We start from the raw sequence: 27,045 nt of genomic DNA, 5'->3' as shown, positions 1-27,045 counted from the left end.
TATATCGGTAATGGGGAGAATTCTCAAATCTGTAATCAAGGGCTTTATACAAAGCAGAAAGCAGTGACAGGATCAGACAGAGACAGCATGGATTTACAAAGAGGAAATAATGCTTGACAAATCTGCTGGAATTCTCTGAAATGTAACGAGTAGAGTTGACTAAACGGAACCAATTGATATCGTATATTTGGACTTTCAGAAAGCATTTGACAAAGTCCCGCAAAAGAGATTATCGTGCAAGATTAAAACACATGGGATGGACCTGGGTGTCCTTATGCACCAGTCACTGAAGGTAAGCGTGCAGGTACAGCAGGCGATAAAGAAGGCAAATGGTATGTTGGCCTTCATTGAGAGAGGTTTGGAGTACAGGAGCAGGGATGTGTTGTTACAATTATACAGGGGCCTTGGTGAGGCCACACCTAGAGTATTGTGTACAGTTTTGGTCTCCTTTTCTGAGGAAGGATGTTCTTGCTCTCGAGGGAGTGCAGTGAAGGTTTACCAGGCTGATTCCAGGAATGGCGGGACTGATGTATGAGGAGAGATTGATTAGGTTAGGATTGTTTTCACTGGAGTTCAGATGAAAGAGGGAGGATCTCATGGAGACTTATAAAATTCCGATGGGACTAGACAGGTAGATACAGGGAGGATATTCCCACTGATGGTTGCTTCTATTGTAGGCCTCTATCACTTGCTTTGTGAGTTAGTCTGCCTCGTTCTTTCAGTCAGCTGGTCTCCCTCAGTCAGTGTGTCATTCAGTTGGTCTCACTTTCTCACTCGATCAGTCAGCCTTGGCTCATTTGGCATCCCTTGCTGGGTCATTCATACTTCCTCATGTAGTTGCTTATTCAGTCAGTCTTCCTAGGTTTAGCAGCCAGCCTTGCTTAGTCTTTAGATCAGTTGATCTTTGTTGATCAGTCAGTCAGGCTCTCTCTTAGTTAATCAGCTTCACACAGTCGGTCAGTGAGTCAGTCTCACTCGGCTTTTGGTGGCAGCTTACTTTCTCAGCCACTCACACATCGTAGTCTCTTAACTCCAACTGGAGCATTGTTTTCCATTCTCTGTGAGATATGAACAAGCTGACTGACCATAGGGCAAAAATCCTGGGAGGATGGTAAGGGGTTTTAACGACATACAACTTGGTTGAAAAATGGGAGAGGAGGGAAGGTGGGTGCTCAATTTCTATCCATCAGAGTTAGGAAACACAGTGATGGAGAGATGCAGTGGCCAGCTGGAGGTTGAGTGGTATTTCATGTGTCAAATCAATGTGAGGGTGGTTGGCAATTTATAATTTTTGAATCCAATAAGATGAAAGAAAGGCATTGATGTGTGTTTTCCCTCAGTGTTTAATGTACTGAAGAATTGTAGTAAAGGGAAATTTTAGCACATTTTTCAACTGCTGCCTGAACTGAGTCTGAGTCACTGCATAAAGTGCAGTGTTTGTGCTGCAACTCAAAAGCTGCAGCATGAAACCCAATTCCATAACAAACCAATCTAACCACACTGACTCATATCCCAAATAATACATTCGGCTCCATATAGAATAAAACAAAAATGTTGACCATAAGAAGATGAAATTGGCTGAGATAACAAACAGTAAAATTATGGATTTCTTTCGATTCACCATCTCTGGGTCTCTAGGACTCTCCACATTACTGCGAGAGCAGAGTCGCCTGCGAGCTCTGCTGCTCACTAAAATGTGTCTGATGGTGAGAATATTCAGAAGCAGAATCAGGACGAATGGGACACACGGGGTTAGAATGTTGTGGAGGAACTCGACTGTTCCCCAGACCGGAGATTCCATAACATCCCATGGGAACTCACAGAACCATGGGTCGTTCGCCAGTTGATATCCTCCAAATAACATAAAATACCAGAAAATGTTCTTTAAACAGCTCAGAACCGTCACTGTTCCTAGAACCACAGCAGCTGTTTTCTCGCTGCAATATTTACTTTTTAGTTTGGGGCAGCAAATGGCCACAAATCGATCAAAGGTGAAAGTGACGGTGAACCAGACAGAACAGTCAGTGGCTGCATAAAGCAGGACAGCGTGGATGTTACACACATGGATAGATTCCAGGAAATAAAAATGTTCCACAAAGACAATGGGAATTTGTCTCAATATCAGGTCGAGGAAAATGACCAGTAGATCTCCTGCTGACATAGCCACCAGGTAACAAGTGATACATTTGGATAGACCACAATTTCTGCTCATCAGTGTCACAATTGTGATTAAGTTCACTGTAACAGAAGAAAATAAAGAATGAAATTATACATTGTCTGGGGATGAAATCAACTCTTTGAGTGGCGTGGTATTGACAAACACACACATGCATATACAAACACATCGACCCATACACTTACACACACACGCACACATTTACACACACGAACCTGCATACACAAACACGCAGAAATATGTACACACAGTTCCACTCGCATACATTCACACACAAACACACAGACAGACATGCACACACACGCACACACACACACACACACTGCAACATAACCTCGCTGTTTTTAAACTCCATCCCTCTAGCAATGAAGGACAAAATTCCATTTGCTTCTTAATTACCTGCTGCACCTGTAAACCAACTCCTTGTGATTCCTGCACAAGGACACCCAGGTCCCTCTGCACAGCAGCATGCTGCAATTTTTTACCATTTAAATAATAGTCCATTTTGCTGATATTCCTACCAAAATGGATGACCTCACATTTACCAACATTGTACTCCATCTGCCAGACCCACACCCATTCACTTAACCTATCTATATCCCTTTGCAAACTTTCAGCGTCCTTGTACGCTTTGCTCTGCCACTCATCTTAGTGTCATCTGCAAATTTTGACACACTACACTTGGTCTCTCACCCTATTCTTTTGCACAGAGAAATACACATATTCACACAGTTGCACTTACACACACTGACACACACAGACACACACATGGACAAACAAACACACACACACTTACACACATTCACACACACACACAAACTCACACACACAAACAGTCATATACTCATACACATACACAAACACAGCCATAGACAAACTCATATTCACCCACATACACAAACTCACACCATGCTCATTCACACACACTCCCACTCTCTCTCTCACACACACACTCACAGACACTCTTAAAAACACATTCACACACACACACACACAGAAATGCACACATATACATAATTGCACTCACATACATGCACATACATTGACACCCACACAGAAACACAAACCCACATGTACTCATACACACATTCACACACTCACGTACAAACACACAAACTCCCCAAGCCACACTAAAATACTCAGACAAACACGTACACACCAGCACACACTTGCACTGTCTCACACACACACACACAAAGACACACGGCACACACAAAAACACAGACACACATGCACTCACACAAACATAATCAAAGACACAGACTCACACATTGTCTTTTTAACACAAACTTGCCCATTCAGACACACCAGGACAGAGTCAAGTATACAAACATTCACACACACACACAAACACATACACTCACACACACGGACAGACACATTCACACACACACACAGACATACACACACACACACATACATGTTGCTACAAATATAATCTTTCTCACCCACACAAATACACACAAACCGACAGAAAGAATGCAACACACTTTCCCAGATTCAAACACAGCCATGTACACACACACACACACACACAGATACACACATGCAAACACACACGCACACAAATACACATGCACTCACACACACACACAGACACACACACTAGTGCATGTGAATGTATGTGTGAAATGTGAGTGTAGATGTGAATATATATATATGTGTGTGTGAGTATGTGTGTGTGTGTGAATGTCTGTGTGTGTGCACCCGTGTGTGTGTGAGTGTCTGTGTGTGCTCGTGTGTGTGTGCCCATTGTGTGTGTGTGAGTGTCTGTGTGTGTGTGCCCGTGTGTGTGTGTGTGTGCACACGCGCACACGTGTGTGTGTATGTGTGTGTGTGAATGTGAGTGTGTATGTGTGTGTGTGTGTGTATATGTGTGTGACAGAGAGTTACTATGTTTTACTGCAGATGGTGTAACTGGGTATGAATGAGTGTGTGAGTTTGCGTGATTACGGTTGGATGTGCAGTTGTGTGTTTACGTATATGTGCCACGTGCTAGTAAGAATAGGAATAGGAAGCTTAGGCAGATGAATGTGTGTCTTGAGATCTGGTGCAGGGGGCAGGGGGCAGGGAAATAGATTTTTGAATCATTGGGATCTCTTCTAGCGAAAGGGTGACCTGTTCAAGAGGGACAGATTACACTTGAACTGGCGGGGAGATTTGCTAGATCCCCTCGAGAGGGTTTAAACTAGTTTGGCAAGGAGCTGGGATCCAAAGTAGTAGGAAGAGAAGGCTGAGGACAGCACGGAAGTTAAAGAGAGCACATTAAGTAGTAAAGTCAGTGTCAATAATCCTAGTAGCAAACAGATCAGGCAGAAGCAAGACAGAGAGCAAGGGAAGCCCAGATTAAACTGCATTTATTTCAATACAAGAGACCTGACAGGCAAAGCAGATGAACTCAGGGCATGGTTGGATACATGGGACTGGGATATTATAGCAATTGCTGAAACATGGCTAAGGGAGGGACAAGACTGGCAGCTCAGTGTTCCAGTGTACTGATGCTATAGGAAAGATAGAACAGGAGATAAGAGAAATGGGGGAGTTACACTTTTGACTCCGGAAAACATCACGGCCGTACTGAGAGGGGATATATCTGAAGGTTCACCTATTGGGTCTGTATGGGTAGAACTGAGAAATAAGAAGGGGGAAATCACTTTTATAGGGTTATAATATGGCCACAAATAGCCAGTGGGAACTTGAGGTGCAAATATGTAAGGAGATTACAGATAGCTCAAAGAAAAATAGGGTGTAATAGTCATGGATTTTAACATTCCCAACATAAGTTAAGGTGAGAGGGAGAGATACAAAAATGTCCAGAGGGGCATTTTTTTCACACAGAGGGCAGTGAGTGTTTGGAGCAAGCTGCCAGAGATAGTAGTAGAGGCAGGTACAATTTTATCTTTTAAAAAGCTTGGGTACAATGGGTATAGAGGGATATCAGCCAAATGCAGGCAATTGGGATTAGTTTAGTGGTTTAAGAAAAAGGGCAGCATGGACAAGTTGGGTTGAAGACCTGCTTCCATGCTGTAAACCCCTATGACTCTGAGTCTATAAAACACTGACACTACACATGAGCAGTCTTCATAGAGACACAGATAAAAAAATGCAGACACGCAGAAACAGAGACACACAGAAACAGAGACACACAGAAACAGAGACATACAGAAACAGAGACACACGGAAACAGAGACACACGGAAACAGAGACACACAGAAACATAGACACACGGAAACAGAGACACACAGAAACAGAGACATACAGAAACAGAGACACACAGAAACAGAGACACACAGACACAGAGACACACAGAAACAGAGACACACAGAAACAGAGACACACAGACACAGAGACACACGGAAACAGAGACACACGGAAACAGAGACACACGGAAACAGAGACATACAGAAACAGAGATACACAGAAACATAGACATACAGAAACAGAGACACACAGAAACATAGACATACAGAAACAGAGACACACAGAAACAGAAACACACGGAAACATAGACACACAGAAACAGAGACACACAGAAACAGAGACACACAGAAACAGAGACATACAGAAACAGAGACATACAGAAACAGAGACACATAGAAACATAGACATACAGAAACAGAGACACACAGAAACAGAGACACACAGAAACAGAGACATACAGAAACAGAGACACATAGAAACATAGACATACAGAAACAGAGACACACAGAAACATAGACATACAGAAACATAGACACACAGAAACATAGACACACAGAGACAGAGACACACAGAAACATAGACATACAGAAACAGAGACACACAGAAACAGAGACACACAGAAACATAGACATACAGAAACAGAGACACACAGAAACATAGACATACAGAAACAGAGACACACAGAAACATAGACATACAGAAACATAGACACACAGAAACAGAGACATACAGAAACAGAAACATACAGAAACAGAGACACAGGAAGGCAGTCACAATAAAATGCACAGAATGCAGACACATGTACACGGACGGAATTACATAAACATAGAAATATACAGGCAGAAAGGCAGACACGTACACAAAGAATAACTTATGCACATAACACAGAAGCAGAGAAACAGACACCCACAAACGCACAAAGCAATGCAGACACACAAACGTAGACACACATACACATACACTCACACACACACACACACAAAGCAAGGGATGGAATTGCTGGGGCTTTGAGAGAAATCTTTGCATGCATACTTGCTACAGGAAGGTCCCAGAAAATTGGAGAATAGCAACTCTTATTACTTTGTTTAAAGAATAGCAAGAATAACATATAAATGTCCTTTAGGGATTCGAAGCTGCGGACATTATCTGGTCTGACTCAATGTGACTCCAGAGCTATATCAGTGTGGTTAACTCTCAACTGTCCTCCAACAACAATTAGAGATGGACAATAAATGCTGGCTAGCCAGTAACACACATGTCCCACAAATGATTTGAAAACAAAACGCTCATAAGAATGCATTCCTGTTCATATAGAGATTCTGATCAATCTTATGATTAACTCCAGAAGGAACATACTCCTCAGGAAAGCTCCTCAAAGTCCACATACACTAACCGTGTTGATGATGTGGGACATGGCTTGTCACGCACTGCCCGCCACCCAGCCTGAGACATATAAACCTTTTCCTCATATAGGCACAGACAGAGCAGCCTAACCCTCATTAACATTACAGCCCATCAGATTAATGATGGGCGAATACTATGAGTATCACAAATCCTCACATATCCTCTAGATGCTTATTCCATCATGGCAGACTGAGGAAGTGGTCAGGACTGCCTGGAGACAGCAACATCCTGCCTCATGGAACACATCCTGGACTTCCTCCTGACTAGGGTAGACAGACACAGGGACATCCTGTTCCCGGAACCATCCAGGTTCCCTCCAGACACCACAGAAAGAGGTTGGATGAAAGTGTGCAGATTATCAGTTCCCCTCATGACTATCAGATGACCTGGACACAATGTCGAAAGTTCTTCAGTAACCTTCTGAACTCCGCCAAAGTGAGTGAGTTGAACCAACAGGACGTTCAGCCTGATATCTTTGCAAACAGTATGTTGGACCTCGGATGGATAGAGGGTACATGAGGGTCAGCAGCGCCAGAGGAACATGTGTCCATGACCAAGGTGAAGCAATGATAAAAGATGGAAACATAGAACATAGAGCACTACAGCACAAACAGGCCCTTCGACCCACGAGTTGCGCCGATCACATCAACACCTACCAATCCATAGACCTATCTATAACCCCCAATCCCATTAAATCCCATATACTCATCCAGAAGTCTTTTAAAAGACCCCAGCGAGTTCACCTCCACCACCACTGACGGCAACCGATTCCACTCACTCACCACCCTCTGAGTGAAAAACTTACCCCTAACATCACTTCTGTACTTGCGTCCCTGCACCTTAAATCTGTGTCCTCTCGTAGCGACCATTTCAACCCGGGGAAATAGCCTCTGAGAATCCACCCTATCTATTCCTCTCAACATTTTATAAACTTCTATCAGGTCACCTCTCAACCTTCGTCTCTCCAGGGAAAAGAGTCCCAGCTCCCTCAACCTAACTTCATAAGGCATGCCTCCCAATCCAGGCAACATCCTTGTAAATCTCCTCTGTACCCTTTCAATAGCTTCTACGTCCTTCCTATAGTGAGGCGACCAGAACTGCACACAATACTCCAAATGAGGCCTGACAAGGGTCTTATAAAGTTGCAGCATTACCTCCTGATTCCTAAACTTAATCCCTCGATTAATGAAGGCCAGTACACCATACGCCTTCTTGACCACATCCTCCACCTGCAAGGCCGATTTAAAAGTCCTGTGGACCCGGACCCCAAGATCCTTCTGCTCTTCAACACTACTAAGACTCCTGCCCTTGATAGTGTACTCGTTCATCCCATTGGTTCTGCCAAAATGGACGACTACACATTTATCCGCGTTGAAGTCCATCTGCCACTTCTCCGCCCAGTCCTGCATCCTATTTATGTCCTGCTGCAACTTTTGACATCCTTCCAGACCATCCACAACACCACCGACCTTTGTGTCATCAGCGAACTTACCCATCCCTCCACTTCCTCATTTAGGTCATTTATGAAAATGACAAACAGCAAGGGTCCTAGAACAGATCCCTGGGGCACTCCACTGGTGACTGACCTCCATGCAGAAAAAGACCCATCCACAACCACTCTCTGCCTTCTGCAGGCAAGCCAGTTCTGGATCCACAAGGCCAAAGGCCCTTGGATCCCATGTCCTCTCACCTTCTCAAGAAGTCTTGCATGGGGGACCTTATCAAATGCCTTGCTGAAGTCCATGTACACCACGTCCACTGCACTTCCTTCGTCAATGTATTCAGTCACATTTTCGAAGAACTCAACTAGGCTCGTAAGGCACGACCTGCCCTTGACAAATCCATGCTGACTATTTCTGATCATGTCAAACCTCTCCAAATGCTCGTAAATCTTGTCCCTCAGAAGCCTCTCCATCAGCTTACCAACCGCTGAGGTCAGACTCACCGGTCGGTAATTTCCCGGGCTATCTCTGTTCCCTTTCTTGAAAATAGGAACTACATCCGCAAACCCCCATCTTCCGGAACTTCTCCCGTCTCCATTGATGACGCAAAGATCATCGCCAGGGGCTCTGCAATCACTTCCCTCGCCTCCCACAGTATCCTGGGGTACATCCCATCTGGTCCCGGCGACTTATCTATCTTGATAGAATTCAAAAGTTCTAACACGTCCTTCTCCTTAATATCCACATACTCAATCTTTTCCATTTGCTGCAAATCCGTAGCAAAATCTCCCAGATCAGTTTCCATTGAAAATACTGAGGCAAAGTACTCATTAAGCACCTCTGCCATTTCTTCTGGTTCCACACAGACCTTTCCCCCTTCACCTTTTATAGGTCCTATCCCTTCTCTTCTCATCCTTTTACTTTTCACATATTTATAGAAGGCCTTGGGATTCTCCTTAATCTTACCCGCCAAGGTCTTCTCCTGACCCCTTCTGGCTCTCCTAATTTTCCTTTTAAGCTCCTTTCTACAGTCCTTATACTCCTCAAGATCCTTACCATCTCCTAGTTCCCTGAACCTTTTGTACACCTTCCTTTTCCTCCTGACTATGTTCAACACAGCCTTCGTGCACCACGGTTCCCGTGACCTACCAAAACCCCCTTGTCTCATCGGAACGTTGTCGTGCAGAGCTCCAGACAAACATTCCTTGAATATCCGCCACCTTCCTTCGGTACTTTTCCCTAAGAACGCCTCCTTCCAGTTTATTTGTCCAAGTAACTTCCTGACTTCTTTGTATTTCCCATGGAGAACTATAAATCTTTTGGAGCAATCTCCAAACACCAGATGTCAATCTGACACCATATCTCCCTTCCCTTCACATCCTTGCAGAAGATAAGGCTGCACCAGGATCGATACCTCACCATCTCTCTGACTGTAGGAGCCCATTGTGATAATGCCCTAACCATGTCTCAAATTGGAGACTACATAATGAGCAGCTACAAGAGAGTGGCCAAAATGGTGCTTAGCCCATGCAGCAGCAGTGGGATTGGAATCTCCTGCTCTGTGACATTCGTCCAGTAGTGAGAGAGGAGCTAAGAATCCTGAACAGGATGACCCGGCGAGGGGGTGTTTGATGTGTCGAGAAACTGTACCCAATGGCTGATTCCGTCCAGCCTTTGGGACAAAAGCTCGTGGACTGAACAATCTTATGAAGAGGATGAGGGATCCATTAAGGGAATCTCATTCTCCACAGGTTTCCTCTGAAATGTATTCGGGGCAATTTTTGTGTCAATATGTAGCCATCCCAACAAAGGATGGCACAGTGCTAGTTCTTGTTCTTGGAAACAAAGCTGGAAAAGTGCTCAATGTGACAGAGGGGGAGCATTTTAGTGATAGTGAGCACAACACATTGCAGTTCAAATTTGTTTTGGAGAAGGAGAAGAATTGTCTGCAAAAGATAGCTTTCAATTGGGGAATGGCAGATTTTATTAAAATAAAACAGGATCTGGCCAAATTTGTTTGGGACTAGCTCCTTGCTAGACTAGAGCAAAACAGTTGAGGTGTCCAGAAAGAAGCTGGCAAAATGTCAGTTCAAAATGAGGTTACAGGAATAGGGGCTGGGTGGGATTGTGGTTGATGCAGGCTCGATGGGTCGAATGGCCTATACTGTAGTGATACTATGATAACATGCTCCTAAATGCAAGAGGGAATCTACAAAAATAATTGGAAGAGCTAAAAAGGGGGAATAGAAAAGGATTTGCGAACAGGATTAGGGAGAATCCTAAATGTTGTTATCTATATATTAATGAGAAGAGGTTAGCCAGGGAAAGAGAAGTGTCTATTAGAGACCAAATGTCTAATCTGTGTGTGAAACCACAAGATGTTGGAAGGGTATATTTATCATATTCCAGGAAAGGAGAATATAAGTACAGACATTAGAAAAAGAAACTGAGAAGAATTTCCACAGTTGACATAGGAAATGCAGGGTATTGGGGTCTCTAAAGGGCTTAAAAATAGGCAAATCCCAGGCCAAGATGAATTGCATCTCAGTGGGAGGTGAGGCACAAAATTTCAGGGGCTCTGATACAATTTTTATATCCTTTCTGTCTACGGTGGAAGTGCCAGAAAACTGGAGTATAGCTATTGTGGTTCCACGTTTCAAGAACGGTGTTGGAGATGTACCAGGACATTGCAAATAAGGGAGCCTCATGTCATCGTTTGAGGAAGTATTGGAGAAAATGATGAAGGAGAGAATTACTCTCCATTTGGAAAGGCATGTGTTAATTAGGGACAGTAAGTATGACTTTGTCAGAGGGAGGTCATGCATAACAATGTTGTTAAATTTTTTGGAGTTTGTGATGGAGTGTGTGGGTGAGGTATGCTCAGTTGATGTAGTTTATATATATTTTAGCAAAGTCTTTTGACAAGATTGTACATCGGAGGCTGATTGGGAAGAATGAAATTAAGTGAACCTTGGTGAGATTTATCAGAAACTGGTTGAGCAATAGAGCACAAAGTATGATAGTAGGGGGCTGTTGGAGTGACATGAGATCAGTTAACAGTGAAAAAGCATATCATAGGTTACAAGAGAATATTAATGAGCTGTGCAACTGGGCAGAGCACTAAGAGATGACATTTCACTCTGATAAGTACAAGATGATGCACTTTGGAATAAGCTACAAGACAAGGGAGTATTCAACAAATTGCACAACACTGGGAAGCTCAGAGAGCCTTTATTCACAGATTCCTAAAGACCACAGCTCAAGAAAATAGGATAGTTAATAAGGTATCTGAAACTTTCATCACGGCTTTCATCAGCCGTGGCACAAAGTATAAGAGCAAGAATGTAATGTTGGAGTTCTGCAGAGTAATGGTGAAGCCACAGCTGGAATCGTGCATGCAGATCCGATACCTCACAACAGTATTGAAGTGATAGGAAGTAGAGAGAGTGCAGAGGAGGTTCAGAGGATGTTGCCTGGAATGGAGACTTTCAGCTATAAGGATAGAGTGGGGGGTAAGTTTAGATTGTTTTATCTAGAGCAGAGGAGGCTGAGGGGGGACACGATTGAGCCATATAAAATTTTGAGTGGTACGGACAGGGAATGGGAAACATTTGTTTCCCTTGTTTGAGGGGTCAGTCACGAGGCAGCATAGTTTTAGGATCAGAGCCATTTGAAAACAGGATTTGTTTTAGTTGTTATGGTGATCAGGCAGGAAAGTGGAATTAAGGCCGAGACGAGATCAGTTATGATCATATTGAATGGTGGTGCAGGGTTAAGGGAGTGAATGGCCTTCTCCTGCTCCTAGCTCTTATGATTCCTATGATTAGACGTTTCATTCCAAATTGTGATTCTTATATAATTCAAATCCCACTATCTGCTGTAGTGTAATGCAGAGAATGTGTGTTTCCTAAGAAATATCCACTTTCCCTGGATTATTGGTGTGGGAGATAGAAGGTAGAAATGAAAGACAGAAACAAATAATGAACATGTTGCACAGTGGGATCACCATTGGATTAGTTATCCAGTGACCCAGGGCAATGCTCAGGGAAACTGCGTCATATCCCAACATGGCAGATCTAGTTGACTCTTAAATGCTCCCTGAGGTTTTCTAGCAGGGCAAGTATGGATGCACCACTAATGATGGTCCAGCCAGTGATGTTCACATGAACGAATAAATGAAAGGTTGGCAATAATTCCACCATTTTTGGGAACGACGAGCTGCGTATGAAAGAACCACACCCTCCTCCTCATCCCCCTCCTCCCCCTTTACAGAGATTTTCCTCACCGGCGCTTCTTCTCCATTTGGTGGCCATGTCACATACCCAGGTGTACTGTAACTACAGTCCCCACACTCACCAGAGTTGGGTCACTAAATCCCCTTACCCGCCTGACTGTGCAGAGTTCACAACACAGCTTCCAAACACACATCCACAACACCTCCACTAACTTTCCAATGAAAGGAGTCAGTCAAAAGCCCCTCAGTTGCAGCTTTGAAGCCTAGACCATATTAAATAACACAAGAAGGGGGTTCCTTGTGTTGCTGGATGTGTGTCGAGCTGAAAGTGACAAACAGAGGCATTCAGTGGATAGACACAATTCAAGTTTCACTGGGACATGTCAGTGCTGCTGAGACACCCATGTCCAACTGGAGCTCCACACGTGAGACACAGGGAATAGAATGCATGGCATTTCCTGTTTTCAGAACTCTGTCACACTGTCACCAATGATTCTCATTGTTCTCCAGAGCAGTGTACTGGTGGCTGCTGAGTCTTGAACTTGCAATTTACTTTATTTCTTCTGTGTATTGCCGGTTCGCAGGGTTTTTGTTTGTTTTCGCTTTCCGTAGCGGGAGCTAGGCGTGGGGGAAGTCGGGAAGGGAGCGCGGGAGTACAAAAAGAAGGCCGCAATAGACAGCGGGCAGCGTCGGGAGTGGGCAGCGGAGTGAGGAGGGTGCAGAGTGAGTGCTGTAAGGGCTTTGGCTCACAGGGCTTAGGCGAGAGCAGGCTTAGGCAAGGTGAGTTACTGGTCCAATTTTTCCTCTTTTCCATTTGTGTCCATAATTCTAAGGTTGGTCAGGTAAATGGCAGGGTCCTTGGGGAGACCTGTCAGCTGTGTTAGGTGCAATACGTGGGAGTTCCTGGAGACACTGTGTCTCCCAAAAGTCCACCTCTGCACCAAATGTCTGGAGTTGCAGTGTTTGAGGGCCCGGGTTAGGCAACTGGAGTTGAGGCTGGAAGATTTATTTTTAGTCAGGGAGAATGAGGCGATAATGAATAGGAACCATGGTCACGTGGAGATCCCAGAGCCTGGGGGGGAGGGGGGGTGGGATGGGTGGATTACTGTTAGGAAGGGGAAAAAGAAGAGGAATCATAGTCCAAAGACTACCCCAGAGGTAGTCTCTCAAGATATCAGGGGTAAGGAAACAACTGGGGTAGAAAGGGCAAGAGAGGAAGACCAGGATGCCTCAGAGGGAAGGAAGGGGGTTGGATGTGAGATAGTGGTGGGGGACGGGAGGGTTAGAGGAATTGTTAGGTGGTTCTGTGGGCAAAAGCGGGAGTCCAGGATGGTGGTCTGCCTCCTTGGAGCAGGGGTACAGGATGTGTCGGAGAGGGTAGAGGGAATCTTGAAGGGCCAAGAGGCGGATGTAGTTATACACGTGGGAGAGAAGGACGCAGGAAGGAAGAGCAGGGGGGAAATACATACGCAGTTCAGGGAGTTGGGAGCCAGGCTGAAGTGTAGGGCCTCCAGGGTGGCGATCTCTGGGCTGCTGCCAGTGCCCAGTAATAGCAGGGATAAAAATAATGAGATCCTGCAGCTGAATGCGTGGCTGAGGGATTGGTGCAGGATAGAGGGGTTTAGTTTTATTGACCATTGGGAAGTCTTTGTGAGGGAAGGGCACCTGTACAAGTGGGATGGGGAAACATTTAAATGGGAAGAGCACACATATTTTAGCTGGGAGGTTAGCTGGAGCGTTTCGGCAGGGTTTAAACTAATATGGAGGGGGGGTGGGGAGGAGACAGATAGCTCAGTAGGCACTGGGATTGGGAGTGAGTTGGAGGTCAGGGTAAGTCTAGATGAGAGGAAAATCTCCCAGGAGAAGAAGGATCCGAGTGGGCCTGGGGGTCTTCGGTGCATCTGTTTTAATACAAGGAGTGTGACGGGTAAAACGAATGTGTTTAGGGCCTTAATGTTTGCGAGGAATTTAGTTGTGGTGGCAGTGACGGAGACGTGGTTAAAGGAGGGGCAGGACTGGCAGCGAAATATTCCTGGGTATAAGTGTTTTAGGCACAACAGGGGAGGGTTGAAAAGAGGAGGGGGAGTGGCGCTGTTAGGGAGCAGATCACAGCGGTGCAGAGGGAGTATAATATAGAGGGGTTAGGAATTGAGTCTCTGTGGGTGGAGTTGAGGAATAGGAAGGGATCGGTTACTATGCTAGGGGTCTACTGCAGGCTGCCCGATAGCCCGCGGGCAGTGGAAGAGGGTATATGTAGAGACATTTTGGATAAGTGTAGGAAGAACAGGGTTGTTGTAGTGGGAGATTTTAATCTCCCTGGGGTGGATTGGAAGGTGCCTAGAGCTGGGGGTTCGGACGGGGAGGAATTCGTAAGATGTGTATTGGAAGGGTCCTTGGAGCAGTATGTAGACAGCCCAACTAGAGAGGGGGCTATACTGGATTTAGTTCTGGGCAATGAGCCGGGTCAGGTGGTTGAGGTTGCAGTAGGTGAACATCTGGCTAACAGTGACCACTTTAGGATACGAATGGAAAAAGATGAGTGTTGTCCTAAGGGGAGGGTGCTAAAACTGGGGGAAGGCTAGATACAGCCGGATTAGGCAGGAGCTTAGGGATACAGACTGGGATAGGCTGTTGGAGGGCATGTGGGAGTCTTTCAAGGGAAAACTGAAATGGGTGCAGGAAAGGCATGTGCCGGTTAGGAGGAAGGACGGGAAAGGTAGGATTAGAGAGCCATGGATTACTAGAAATATTGAGGACTTGGTCAGGAAGAAACGAGAGGCGTATGTTAGGTCTAAGCAACTGGGAATGGAGGGAGCTTTGAAGGAGTACAGAGAGAGTAGGAGGGATCTCAAACGGGGAGTTAGGAGGGCAAAAAGGGGGAAATGAAATGGCTTTGGCAGGTAGGATTAAGGAAAATCCAAAGGCGTTTTACTCCTATGTTAGGAACAAAAGGGTGTCTAGGGGAAAACTCGGTCCCCTCAGGGACAGACGAGGGGAATTGTGCTTAGAGTCCAAGGGAATGGGGGAGATCCTGAATGAATACTTTGCGTCGGTATTCACGAAGGAGAGGGGCTTGATGTCTGGTACAGTCTTCGAGGGAGCTTTAGACCAATTGAAGGAACTATCGATTACGAGGGAGGAAGTGTTAGGGTTTTTAGGTAGCATTAAAACTGATAAATCTCCGGGGCCCGATGGCATTTATCCTAGGCTGCTTAGGGAGGCGAGAGATGAGATTGCTGGGCCTCTGACGCAAATCTTTGTTTCTTCTTTGGACACAGGTGAGGTCCCAGAGGATTGGAGGATAGCGAACATGGTACCGTTGTTTAAAAAGGGTAGGAGGGATAATCCGGGTAACTATAGGCCAGTGAGTTTGACGTCAGTGGAAGGCAAGTTGATGGAGAGGATTCTTAGGGATAGGATGTATGAGCACTTAGAGCGTTGCGATCTGATTAGGGATACGCAGCATGGCTTTGTAAAGGGGAAGTCTTGCCTTACGAGTCTGGTAGAATTTTTTGAGGAGGTGACAAAAACGGTCGACGAAGGACGAGCCGTTGATGTCGTCTATATGGATTTCAGTAAGGTGTTTGACAAAGTCCCTCATGGTAGGTTGAAAAGATTAAGGCTCATGGGATACAAGGCCAGGTATCTAGATGGGTTGAGAACTGGCTTACTAAGAGGAGACAGAGTAGTAGTGGAGAGGTCCTTTTCTAGCTGGAGGTCTGTCACTAGTGGTGTGCCGCAGGGCTCAGTACTGGGATCTCTTCTCTTTGTAGTGTATATAAATGATTTGGAAGAGGGAGTAAGTGGTGTGATCAGCAAATTTGCAGATGACACTAAGTTGGCTGGATTGGCAGGCAGTGAGGAGCAGTGTCTGGCAATACAACGGGATATTGATAGGCTGGTATATTGGGCAGATATATGGCAAATGGAATTTAATCCTGATAAATGTGAGGTGATGCGTTTTGGCCGGAATAATGTAGGGGGGAGTTATATGATAAAAGGTAAGCCTATAAAGAGTATAGAAATGCAGCGGGACCTAGGGGTGCAAGTGCACAAGTCTTTGAAGGTGGCAGTACAAGTGGAGAAGGTTGTAAAGAAAGCCGATGGTATGTTAGCCTTTATAGGAAGGGGTATAGAATATAAGAGCTGGAGTCTAATGTTGCAGTTGTACAGAACGTTGGTTAGGCCGCATTTGGAGTACTGCGTCCAGTTCTGGTCACCTTACTACTGGAAGGACGTGGAGACTCTGGAGAGAGTGCAGAGGAGGTTTACCAGGATGTTGCCTGGTATGGAAGGACTGGGTTATGAGGAAAGATTGAGCAAACTGGGGCTGTTTTCCCTTGAAAGACAGCGACTGAGGGGAGATCTAATAGAGGTATATAAGATTATGAAGGGTATAGATAGAGTAAACAGAGGTAAGCTATTTCCTATGTTAGAGACACACAGTACGAGAGGCCACGGGCTTAGGGGGAGCGGGGAGAGGTATAACACGGATATTAGAGGGAGGTTTTTCACACAGAGGGTAATGGGGGTATGGAATGCTCTGCCAAGTAAGGTGGTGTAGGCAAACACGCTAGAGTTGTTTAAGAGTAACTTAGACAGGCACATGAGTGGGTTGGAGATGGGAAGATATAGGAAATTGTTTTAAATAAGGTTCATTAGCATTGGGACGTCCCTGGGAATGTAAAAGGATGTGGTATAATACTAATGTTTTTCTGTTTTCATTCACAGGTTTTAAGTCGGTCCACCTCGTGTCCAACGAGGGGCATACACACGATGGGTCGTACTGGGGCTGCTCTTGAATGTTCGAGATTGGCCTCGTACTTCATGTCGTTAGTGTGTGCTTAAACTGGACCAGATACTGGGCAAGACGACAGCTCAGTGACTATCACTGTTTGCTGTGCAGACACATGGATTTGGGCCGGTGTCTGTGGGAGTTTGCGCATTCTCCCCGTGCTTGCATGGGTTTTCTCCGGGTGCTCCGGTTTCCTCCCACACCCCAAAGATGTGCTACTAGGCTGATTGGTGTAACAAATTGTCCCTAAATTAGTCTTCCCTCAATGTGGAATGCCATAAGCATAGACAAGGGTCATGGGTGGAGGGGGGACTGGTAATGTTAAAATGGCAGCGCGGGCTCGTTGGGTCGAAGGGCCTGTTTCCCGGGCTGTTTTTGTTCTTTGTTCTTTGTTCTTTGATTCTACAAGACACACAATTCAAGCCCGTCATACAGAGGGAGATAAATTCACTTAAATCATGGAATAGGACAAATAATTACAGGGAACAATTTTCAGAGATCTGGGAAAAAGGGGATGTGACTCATTTCTGGAGTCATTCAATCACAAGAAAGAGGATATTAATACTCAGGGACTGTGAGATTGATTGTAAGGGTTTATTCATGTCACATTCAGAGCTTGCCTCATATTCCCAACCTAAGCTGAATACAGTCCGGACATGATATCTGCCCAGCACGGGGAGGTGTACAGGACATACTGAAGATGACTAGCAGTGTGACTGCACCATTTGTTGATCTAGATTTCTATAACAGAGGTAAAAGAGGGGCTGTATCAGTAAACATTGCTGTCAGGGAGACATGCGGAACTGACAATTGGGAGATTGCACTTCAGATCAGCCATGATCTTATTGAATGGCGGAACAGGCTCGAAGGGCTAGGTGGCCTACTCCTGCTCCTATTTCTTATGTTCTCATGGTATTTTCAGGCTATGTATAAATGTGAACAAACAGGATTTTGTGAAATGGACGGAGAGTGGGACAGTCAGGTGAACAAATAATGGACGTATTTGATCAGGCGAGAAAGGAAATGGAAGGTTTACAGAACAGCTGGTAATAAAGATCAGTGAGCAGGATGACAATGATGATGATGATGAATGAATGAGGTTTAATGAGAGTTGGGATATGAACAGCAGAGTTTGAGATGAGTTTTAATTCCACACCTTAGTAACAGGGAAGCTGGTCAGCAGAGAATTGGGTTAGTTGTGTCTGGAATTCACAATGACAACTGGGGGGAGCCAGATGGTGATATTCCAAAGGTGACAGCAGACAGGATTAATAATGGACTGGATATAATGCAAGTATGCAGCTCAGAGACAAAGAGTTGATTGAGGCTGCAATCAATATGAACCTGCCTCAGGTACAGGAATGGTGTCAGTCTACATGGAACAGAGATTGCGAGTGGAAGTGTAATCAATGCTCTTTTTACCAATATACAGGAACATAGGAATTAGGAGTAAGAATAGATATATCAGCATTTCAAGCCCATTCCACCATTAGATTAGATATGATCAGGCAGCATGCTACAGTGCAGAGGGACCTGGGGGTCCTTGTGCACGAGTCGCAAAAACCCAGTCTGCAGGTGCAGCAGGTGGTCAGGAATGGGATGCTGGCCTTTATAGCGAGGGGGATTGAATATAAAAGCAGAGAGGTCTTGCTGCAACTCTACAGGGCACTGGTGAGGCCGCAGCTGGAGTACTGTGTGCAGTTTTGGTCGCCGCACTTGTGCAAGGATATTTTGGCCTTGGAGGGAGTGCAGAGGAGGTTCACTAGGCTGATACCAGAGATGAGGGGGTTGGACTATGAAGAGAGACTAAATAGACTGGATCTGTACTCGTTGGAGTTTAGAAGGATGGGGGGGGGATCTTATAGAGACGAATAAGATAATGAAAGGGATGGATAGGGTAGAGGTGGAGAGATTCTTCCCGCTTAGAAAGGATAGCAGGACTAGAGGGCACAGCCTCAAGATAAGGGGGGGGGGCAGTTTAGATCAGAGTTGAGGAGGAACTTCTTCACGCAAAGGGTGGTGAATCTCTGGAATTCTCTGCCCGTTGAAGTGGTGGAGGCTACCTCGCTAAATATATTTAAGTCACGGGTAGATAGGTTTTTGACAGACAAGGGAATTAAGGGTTATGGGGAGAAAGCGGGAAAGTGGAACTGATCCACTTCAGATCAGCCATGATCTTATTGAATGGCGGGGCAGGCTCGAAGGGCTAGATGGCCTACTCCTGCTCCTATTTCTTATGTTCTTATGATCATATAATGTTGGCCAGTGTGAGGTTATCCACTTTATAATAATAGTAAAATGGACTATTATTTAAATGATGAAAAATTACAACATGCTACTGTGCAGAGGGACCTGGGGGTCCTTGTGCATGAATCGCAAAAACCCAGTCTGCAGGTGCAGCAGGTGATCAAGAAGGCGAATGGAATGCTGGCCTTTATAGAATATAAAAGTAGGGAAGTCTTGCTGCAATTGTACAGAGTACTGGTGAGGCCTCACCGAGTTTTGGTCCCCATATTTGCGAAAGGATATATTGGCCTTGGAGGGAGTATAGAGAAGGTTCACCTGCTTGATACCAGAGATGAGGGGTTAGCTTAGGAGGAAAGATTGAGTAGATTGGGCCTGTACTCATTGGCGTTTAGAAGGCTGAGGAGAGATCTTATGGAGACATATAAGATAATGAAGGGGCTAGACAGGGTAAAGGCAGAGAGATTCTTTCCTCTTAGAAAGGAAACAAGAACTAGAGAACACAGCCTCAAAATAAGGGGGAGTCAGTTTAGAACAGTTGAGAGGTATAGATAGGGTGGATTCTCAGAGGCTATTTCCCAGGGCTGAAATGGTCGCTATGAGAGGACACAGGTTTAAGGTGCTGGGGAGTAGGTACAGAGGAGATGTCAGGGGTAAGTTTTTCACTCAGAGGGTGGTGAGTGAGTGGCATCGGCTGCCATCGGTGGTGGTGAAGGCGAACTTGCTGAGGTCTTTTAAGAGACTTCTGGATGAGTACATGGGATTTAATGGGATTGAGGGTTATAGATAGGGATAGGGATTGACGCAACTTGTGGGCTGAAGTGCCTGTTTGTGCTGTAGTGTTCTATGTTCGATGTTAACAGAGTTGAGGAGGAACTTCTTCTCTCAGAGAGTAGTAAATCGCTGGAATTCTCTGCCCATTGAAGCGGTGGAGGCTACCTCATTAAATGTGTTTAAGTCATAGGTAGATAGATTGCTGATCAATAAGGGAATTAAGGGTTATGGGGAGCAGGTGGGTAAGTGGAACTAAACCACTATCAGATCAGCCATGATCTTACTGAATGGCAGGGCAGGCTCGAGGGGTTTGATGGCCCACTCCTGCTCCTATTTCTTATGTTTTTATGGCTGATCTCTATCTCATGCTCACTCAATTCCTTGCTTTTTCCTCAAAGTTTGTTATCCTGCTTTAGATTAAATATTTTTTTTTAAACCACTGATTGATTCCACATCCACTGCACTCTGAGGCAATGAGTTCCATTGATTCATAACCCACTGTGAGAACTCAATCCTCCATAGCTCAGTCTTGAAACTCCCTTCTATTTCTGTACAGCTATGACCTCTTTTCTTTGACCAATCTAGAAAGGGGAATTTGGTTAACATTTACTTGGTCAATCCACTTAAGTATTTTATAAACCTCAATCAAACCCCCCCTCATTCTTTTGTATTCCAGCGAGTACAAGCCCAAGCTGCTAAACTGCTCCTCATACAACAGCCCCTCAAATCTGGGATCAATCGCTTGAACCTCTTCTGAACCTGCCTCCAGTGCCACCAAATCCTCCGTCAAAGAAGGCGACCAAAACTGAACACAATATTTTAATTGTAGTCTACCCAATGCCTTATACAATTGTAACAACACAAGGCTACTTTTATACCCTGGACCCTTTGCAAGAAATGCAAAGATTCCATTTGCCTTTCTTATAATATTCTACAACTGCATACCCAATTTCTGAGACTCATGATCTCTGTGCACAGATATCATCTGAATCTGTTTCCCATTTAATCACTAATTTGCTGATTATTACTTCTAGCCTAAATAGATAACCTCGTACGTATCCATATTAAACTCCATCTACCAGATTCTGGCCAATTCCCCTTGCCTTTCAATACCCATTTATAAACTGTTTTATCTTCCCATCACAGCTGCTTTTCCTTCTATTTTCGTGTCATCAGCAAATTTCGCTTTGCACACTCTTGCCCTGCCCCCTGTAGCTCATTAAACCAATTGTAAATAGTTATGGTCTGAGGACTGAACGCAGCAGGACCCCTCTAGTTACAGATTGCCAACTGGAAAAGAACCCATTTATCCCAACTCTCTCCTTGCTATCAATTAGCCAATCTTCAACCCAAGCTACTACATTACCTCCAAGCCTTTGGGATCTAACCTTCTGAATCAATCTCTTGAGCAGCACCTTACCTAATGCCTTCTGCAAGTCCATATAGATCACATCCACAGGATCCCCGCTATCTACCTTGCCAGTTTCATCCTCAAGGTTTGTCAAACAAGACTTGCCATCACAAAAACTTGCTGATACTGGTGAATTGAGCTTTGCATTTCCAGATCTCAGTCACCTCCTGAATGATCTTCACGGAGGAGGACACGAATAGCTTGCCGGATCTTAAAGATAGAAGGATGGTAGGAGTTGAGGGCCTGAATGCGATTACTGTCACTAGAGAGGTAGTCCTTGATAGACTAATGGGACTGAAGGTGGACAAGTCCCCAGAACCGTGGAATGCATCCCAGGGTTCTGAAAGAAATGGCAGAGGTGATAGTGGATGCCTTAGTGATTATTTACCAAAATTTGCTGGATTCCGGGGAAGTGCCGGAAGATTGGAAAACGGCTAATGTTACGCCGCTGTTTAAAAAAGGTAGCCGACAAAAGGCAGGGAATTATAGGCTGGTCAGTTTAACGTCTGTAGTTGGAAAAATGCTAGAATCCATCATCAAAGAAGAAATAGCGAGACACCTAGAAAAGAATGGTTTGATTGAGCATACGCAGCATGGATTCGTTAAGGGGAAGTCGTGTTTGATGAATTTATTAAATTTCTATGAGGATGTGACTAGTGCGGTAGACAGAGGGGAACCGGTGGATGTGGTGTTTTTAGATTTTCAAAAGGTGTTTGATAAGGTACCTCATAAAAGGTTGCTACAGAAGGTTAGGATGCACGGAGTTGGGGGTAAGGTGTTAGCGTGGATAGAGGATTGGCTGTCAAATAGGAGGCAGAGGGTTGGTATCAATGGGTGCTATTCTGATTGGCGGTTGGTGACCAGCGGTGTGCCGCAGGGATCGGTGCTGGGGCCTCAGCTATTTACCATTTATATAGATGATCTGGAGGAGGGGGCTGAGTGTAGGGTGTCGAAATTTGCTGATGACACGAAGATGAGTGGAAAGGCGAATTGCGTGGAGGGTGTGGAAAGTCTGCAGAGGGATCTGGATAGACTGAGCGAGTGGGCGAGGACCTGGCAGATGGAGTACAATGTTAGCAAGTGTGAGGTTATCCACTTTGGCAGAAATAATAGTAGGAGGGATTACTATTTAAAGGGCAAAAAACTGCAGCATGCTACGGTGCAGAGAGACCTGGGGGTCCTTGTGCATGAGTCGCAAAAACCCAGTCTGCAGGTGCAGCAGGTGATCAAGAAGGCGAATGGGATGCTGGCCTTTATAGCGAGGGGATAGAATATAAAAGCAGGGAGGTCTTGCTGCAACTGTACAGGGTACTGGTGAGGCCACAGCTGGAGTACTGTGTGCAGTTTTGGTCGCCGCACTTGCGCAAGGATATTTTGGCCTTGGAGGGAGTGCAGAGGAGGTTCACGAGGCTGATACCAGAGATGAGGGGGTTGGACTATGAAGAGAGACTAAATAGACTGGATCTGTACTCGTTGGAGTTTAGAAGGATGAGGGGGGATCTTACAGAGACGTATAAGATAATGAAAGGGATGGATAGGGTAGAGGTAGAGAGATTCTTCCCGCTTAGAAAGGATAGCAGGACTAGAGGGCACAGCCTCAAGATAAGGGAGGGGCAGTTTAGATTGGAGTTGAGGAGGAACTTCTTCACTCAAAGGGTACAAAGAACAAAGAACAAAGAACAACTCAGCACGGGAAACAGGCCCTTCGGCCCAACGAGCCCGCGCCACCATCATAACAAAGCATTTTCCTACCCCTACCTTGACCTGTGTGTATGTGTACGGTACCTCCATTGGAAACCAGATTCAGGGGAGAATAGTTTAGGGACAATTTGTTACACCAATCAGCCTAAGAGCACATCTTTGGGGTGTGGGAGGAAACCGGAGCGCCCGGAGGAAACCCACGCAGGCACGGGGGGAATGCGCAAACTCCCACAGACACCGGCCCAAATCCATGTATCTGCACAGCAAACAGTGATAGTCACTGAGCTGTTGTGGTGCCCGTCTGCTGGTCCAGGTTTAAGCAAACACAACGATGCGAAGTACTAGGCCACTCCCGAAACATCCAAGAGCAGCCCAGGCACGACCCACCGTGTGCATGCTCCTCGTTTGACAACAAGGTGGACCGACACACCTGCGGAGTAAAAGGGACAAAACATCAACATGTAGCATTAGATTTCCAGTAACGTCCCGAGGTTCTGACCCTTTTTAAAACAGTCTCCTATAACCCTCCATCCCTGTTTCGCTCATGTGCCTATCTAAGTAAACCTTGAACAAGTCCAGCGTGCCTGCCTCCACCACCTTACTTGGCAGTGCATTCCATACCCCCACTACCCTCTGTGTGAAAAACCTCCCTCTAGTATCCAAATTATACCTCTCCCCCCCCCCTCACCCTTAGCTCGTGACCCCTTGTAATATTTGACTCCAATCTAGGAAAAAGCCTGCCACTGTTTACTCTATCTATTCCCTTCATTATTTTATATACCTCTATCAGATCCCCCCTCAATCTCTGTCTTTCTAAGGAAAACAGTCCCAGTTTACCCAATCTTTCCTCATAACCCAGTCCTTCCATACAAGGCAGCATCCTGGTAAACCTCCTCTGCACTCTCTCCAGGGTCTCCACGTCCTTCCGGTAGTAAGGTGACCAGAACTGGATGCAGTACTCCAAATGCAGTCTAACTAACGTTCTGTACAACTGTAGCATTAGATGCCAACTCTTACACTCTATACCCCTTCCTATAAAGGCTTGCATTCCGTAAGCTTTCTTCGCAACCTTCTCCACCTGGGTTGCCACCTTCAGAGACTTGTGCACTTGCACTCCCAGGTCCCTCTGCATTTCTATACTCTTAATCGGTCTACCCTTTATCATGTAACTCCTCCCTGCATTATTCCTTCCAAAATGCATCACCTCGCATTTATCAGGATTAAATTCCATCTGCCATCTATCTGCCCAATATACCAACCTATCTATATCCTGCTGTGTCACCTGACAATCCTCCTCGTTATCCGCCAATCCTGCCATCATGGTGTCATCTGCAAACTTGCTGATCACACCACGTACGCCCTCTTCCAAGTCATTTATATATATTACGAATAGAAGAGTTCCCAGTACTGAAGGTGAAATAAAGGGTGGTGAATCTCTGGAATTCTCTGCCTGTTGAAGTGGTGGAGGCTACCTCGCTAAATATATTTAAGTCACAGGTAGATAGGTTTTTGACAGACAAGGAAATTAAGGATTATGGGAAGAAAGTGGGAAAGTGGAACTGATCCACTTCAGATCAGCCATGATCTTATTGAATGGCGGGACAGGCTCAAAGGGCTAGATGGCCGACTCCTGCTCCTATTTCTTATGTTCTTATGTTCTTATGATTGACTTGAAAAATGTTCCCACGCAAATGTCAAGCTGACAGGTCTATAGTTTCCCAATTTTTGCCACTCTCTTTTCTTGGATAAGGCTGTGACATTAGCATATTTACAGTCCACAGGTGCCTTTCCAGAAGCCAGGTAATTTTGAAACATAATAACTAATGCATCCACAATCTCTGATGGCACCTCCTTTAACATCCAAGGCTGCAGCCATCAGGTCACAGGGACTAATCTACTTTTAATCCCGATATTTTACTGAATACCTGCTGCCTGGTTTTGTATTTTCACCATGTTCCACTGTATTAACTACAGTCTTTGGGACAGAATTATTATTTTGTGCTGTGAACAAAGAGACAAAGTTCTGCTTTGGTCACTCTGCCATTTCCATCTTTCCCACTATTACCCCACTATTTCGATCCTCTAAAGGACCAACATCGACCTTCACTACTTTCTTCCTCTTTCTATACTCATAGAAGAAACTTTTGGTGTCAGTGTTTGCATTTGCAACTCCCTTCCTTCATAGTACATTTATAATGAATTTGTCCATTTTATACTGAAATGACAAAGAGAGTAATACAATGAAACAGGATTACAAATATAATCACTGCTATGAAATAAACCAGAAACTACAATCAGAGCAATTCAAATAATCTGAACTGTCAGAAACACAAAAATAATAATTATTATTGTGTAAAGTTCATTAATGGATGGAGAGAATCAATAGTAACAACAGTTGCATTGCACACTAAATTACAAGATCAGTAATACAGTAAAATAGGGTTTATGGAATTAATTACTGGACAGGCAGACTTACCAGGGACACCAACAATAGCTAGGATCGGATAGTAAACACCTTGAATAACATAGAGTACACCTTGAACCTGCCACACTAATGATAATTTGTCAAACCGACCACTTGTCATCCAAGAAAGACCATCGGCAAAAACCCTGTCAATTGTTGGAACACTCCTGTCCAGTGTTCTCAGGTTAGAATCCATTGTTGGAACATTCCAGTCCATTGTTCAGAGATTCAGGTCCTCCTCCCCCTCTCTCTGCCGCCGCTGGTCTCTATTGTTTTTGGATTGAATCCCATTGACTTGACTGGATCAAACATTGAGTGAAATCCCTTATTAATAGAGGAAGGAAAACATCCAATGAGACTGGCCAGATCCATGGAGACTGACGTTAATCACAGTCACTAAGCAAACAGCTTTAGTTAACACCTTCCGATCCAACATGTTTTACATCACAAAGTAACATATTTACCTGGTCTGCATGGGATGGTAAGTGTCAGGGAGGAATGACATGCTTAAATTAATGGAACATAAGAACATAAGAAATAGGAGCAGGAGTAGGCCATCTAGCCCTTCGAGCCTGCCCCGCCATTCAATAAGATCATGGCTGATCTGAAGTGGCTCAGTTCCACTTTCCCGCTTTCTCCCCATAACCCTTAATCCCCTTGCCTATCAGAAACCTATCTACCCGTGTCTTAAATATATTTAGCGAGGTAGCCTCCACCACTTCAATGGGCAGAGAATTCCAGAGATTCACCACCCTTTGAGTGAAGAAATTCCTCCTCAATTCCGTTCTAAACCGCCCCCCCTTTATCTTGAGGCTGTGCCCCCTAGTCCTACTGTCTTTTTTGAGCGGGAAGAGTCTTTCCACCTCTATCCTATCCATCCCATTCATCATCTTATACGTCTCAATGAGATCTCCTCTCATTCTTCTAAACTCTAACGAGTACAAGCCTAGTTTATTCAGCCTCTCCTCATAGCTCAACCCCCTCAACTCCAGCATCATCCTAGTAAACCTCCTCTGCACTCCCTCCAAGGCCAAAATATCCTTGCATAAGTACGGTGCCCAAAACTGCACACAGTACTCCAGCTGTGGCCTCACCAGTGCCCTGTACAGTTGCAGCAAGACCTCCCTACTTTTATATTCAATCCCCCTCGCTATGAAGGCCAGCATCCCATTCGCCTTCCTGACCACCTGCTGCACCTG

At 45.0% G+C, this 27,045-nt stretch overlaps 1 protein-coding gene across 1 annotated transcript; it reads right to left on the bottom strand.

The window, feature by feature from the left end:
- Positions 1 to 1,336: 1,336 nt before the first annotated feature.
- On the bottom strand, positions 1,337 to 26,042 carry LOC145339401 (putative G-protein coupled receptor 139). Its single transcript, XM_080183852.1, has 2 exons — positions 25,859 to 26,042; positions 1,337 to 2,238 (listed from the first exon to the last, which is right to left on the bottom strand). The coding sequence occupies exons 1-2, from the start codon at positions 26,040 to 26,042 to the stop codon at positions 1,337 to 1,339; spliced, it is 1,086 nt and encodes a 361-aa protein (XP_080039978.1).
- Positions 26,043 to 27,045: the final 1,003 nt, after the last annotated feature.

This window comes from Carcharhinus amblyrhynchos, unplaced genomic scaffold (assembly GCF_965287045.1).
Source record: "Carcharhinus amblyrhynchos unplaced genomic scaffold, sCarAmb.v2.hapA scaffold_447, whole genome shotgun sequence".
Classification (NCBI taxonomy): Eukaryota; Metazoa; Chordata; class Chondrichthyes; order Carcharhiniformes; family Carcharhinidae; genus Carcharhinus; species Carcharhinus amblyrhynchos.
Note: the sequence above shows the minus strand (reverse complement) of the source record. Positions and strands in the feature narration are given on the sequence as shown.

Bases quoted from the DNA above. Each gene is read 5' to 3' on its own strand.
- LOC145339401 (XM_080183852.1), bottom strand. From the start codon at position 26,042: ATGGATTCTAACCTGAGAACACTGGACAGGAGTGTTCCAACAATTGAC. The intron at 2,239-25,858 runs GTAAGTCTGCCT...CTTCTGTTACAG, and splicing joins AGCTATTGTTGGTGTCCCTG to TGAACTTAATCACAATTGTG.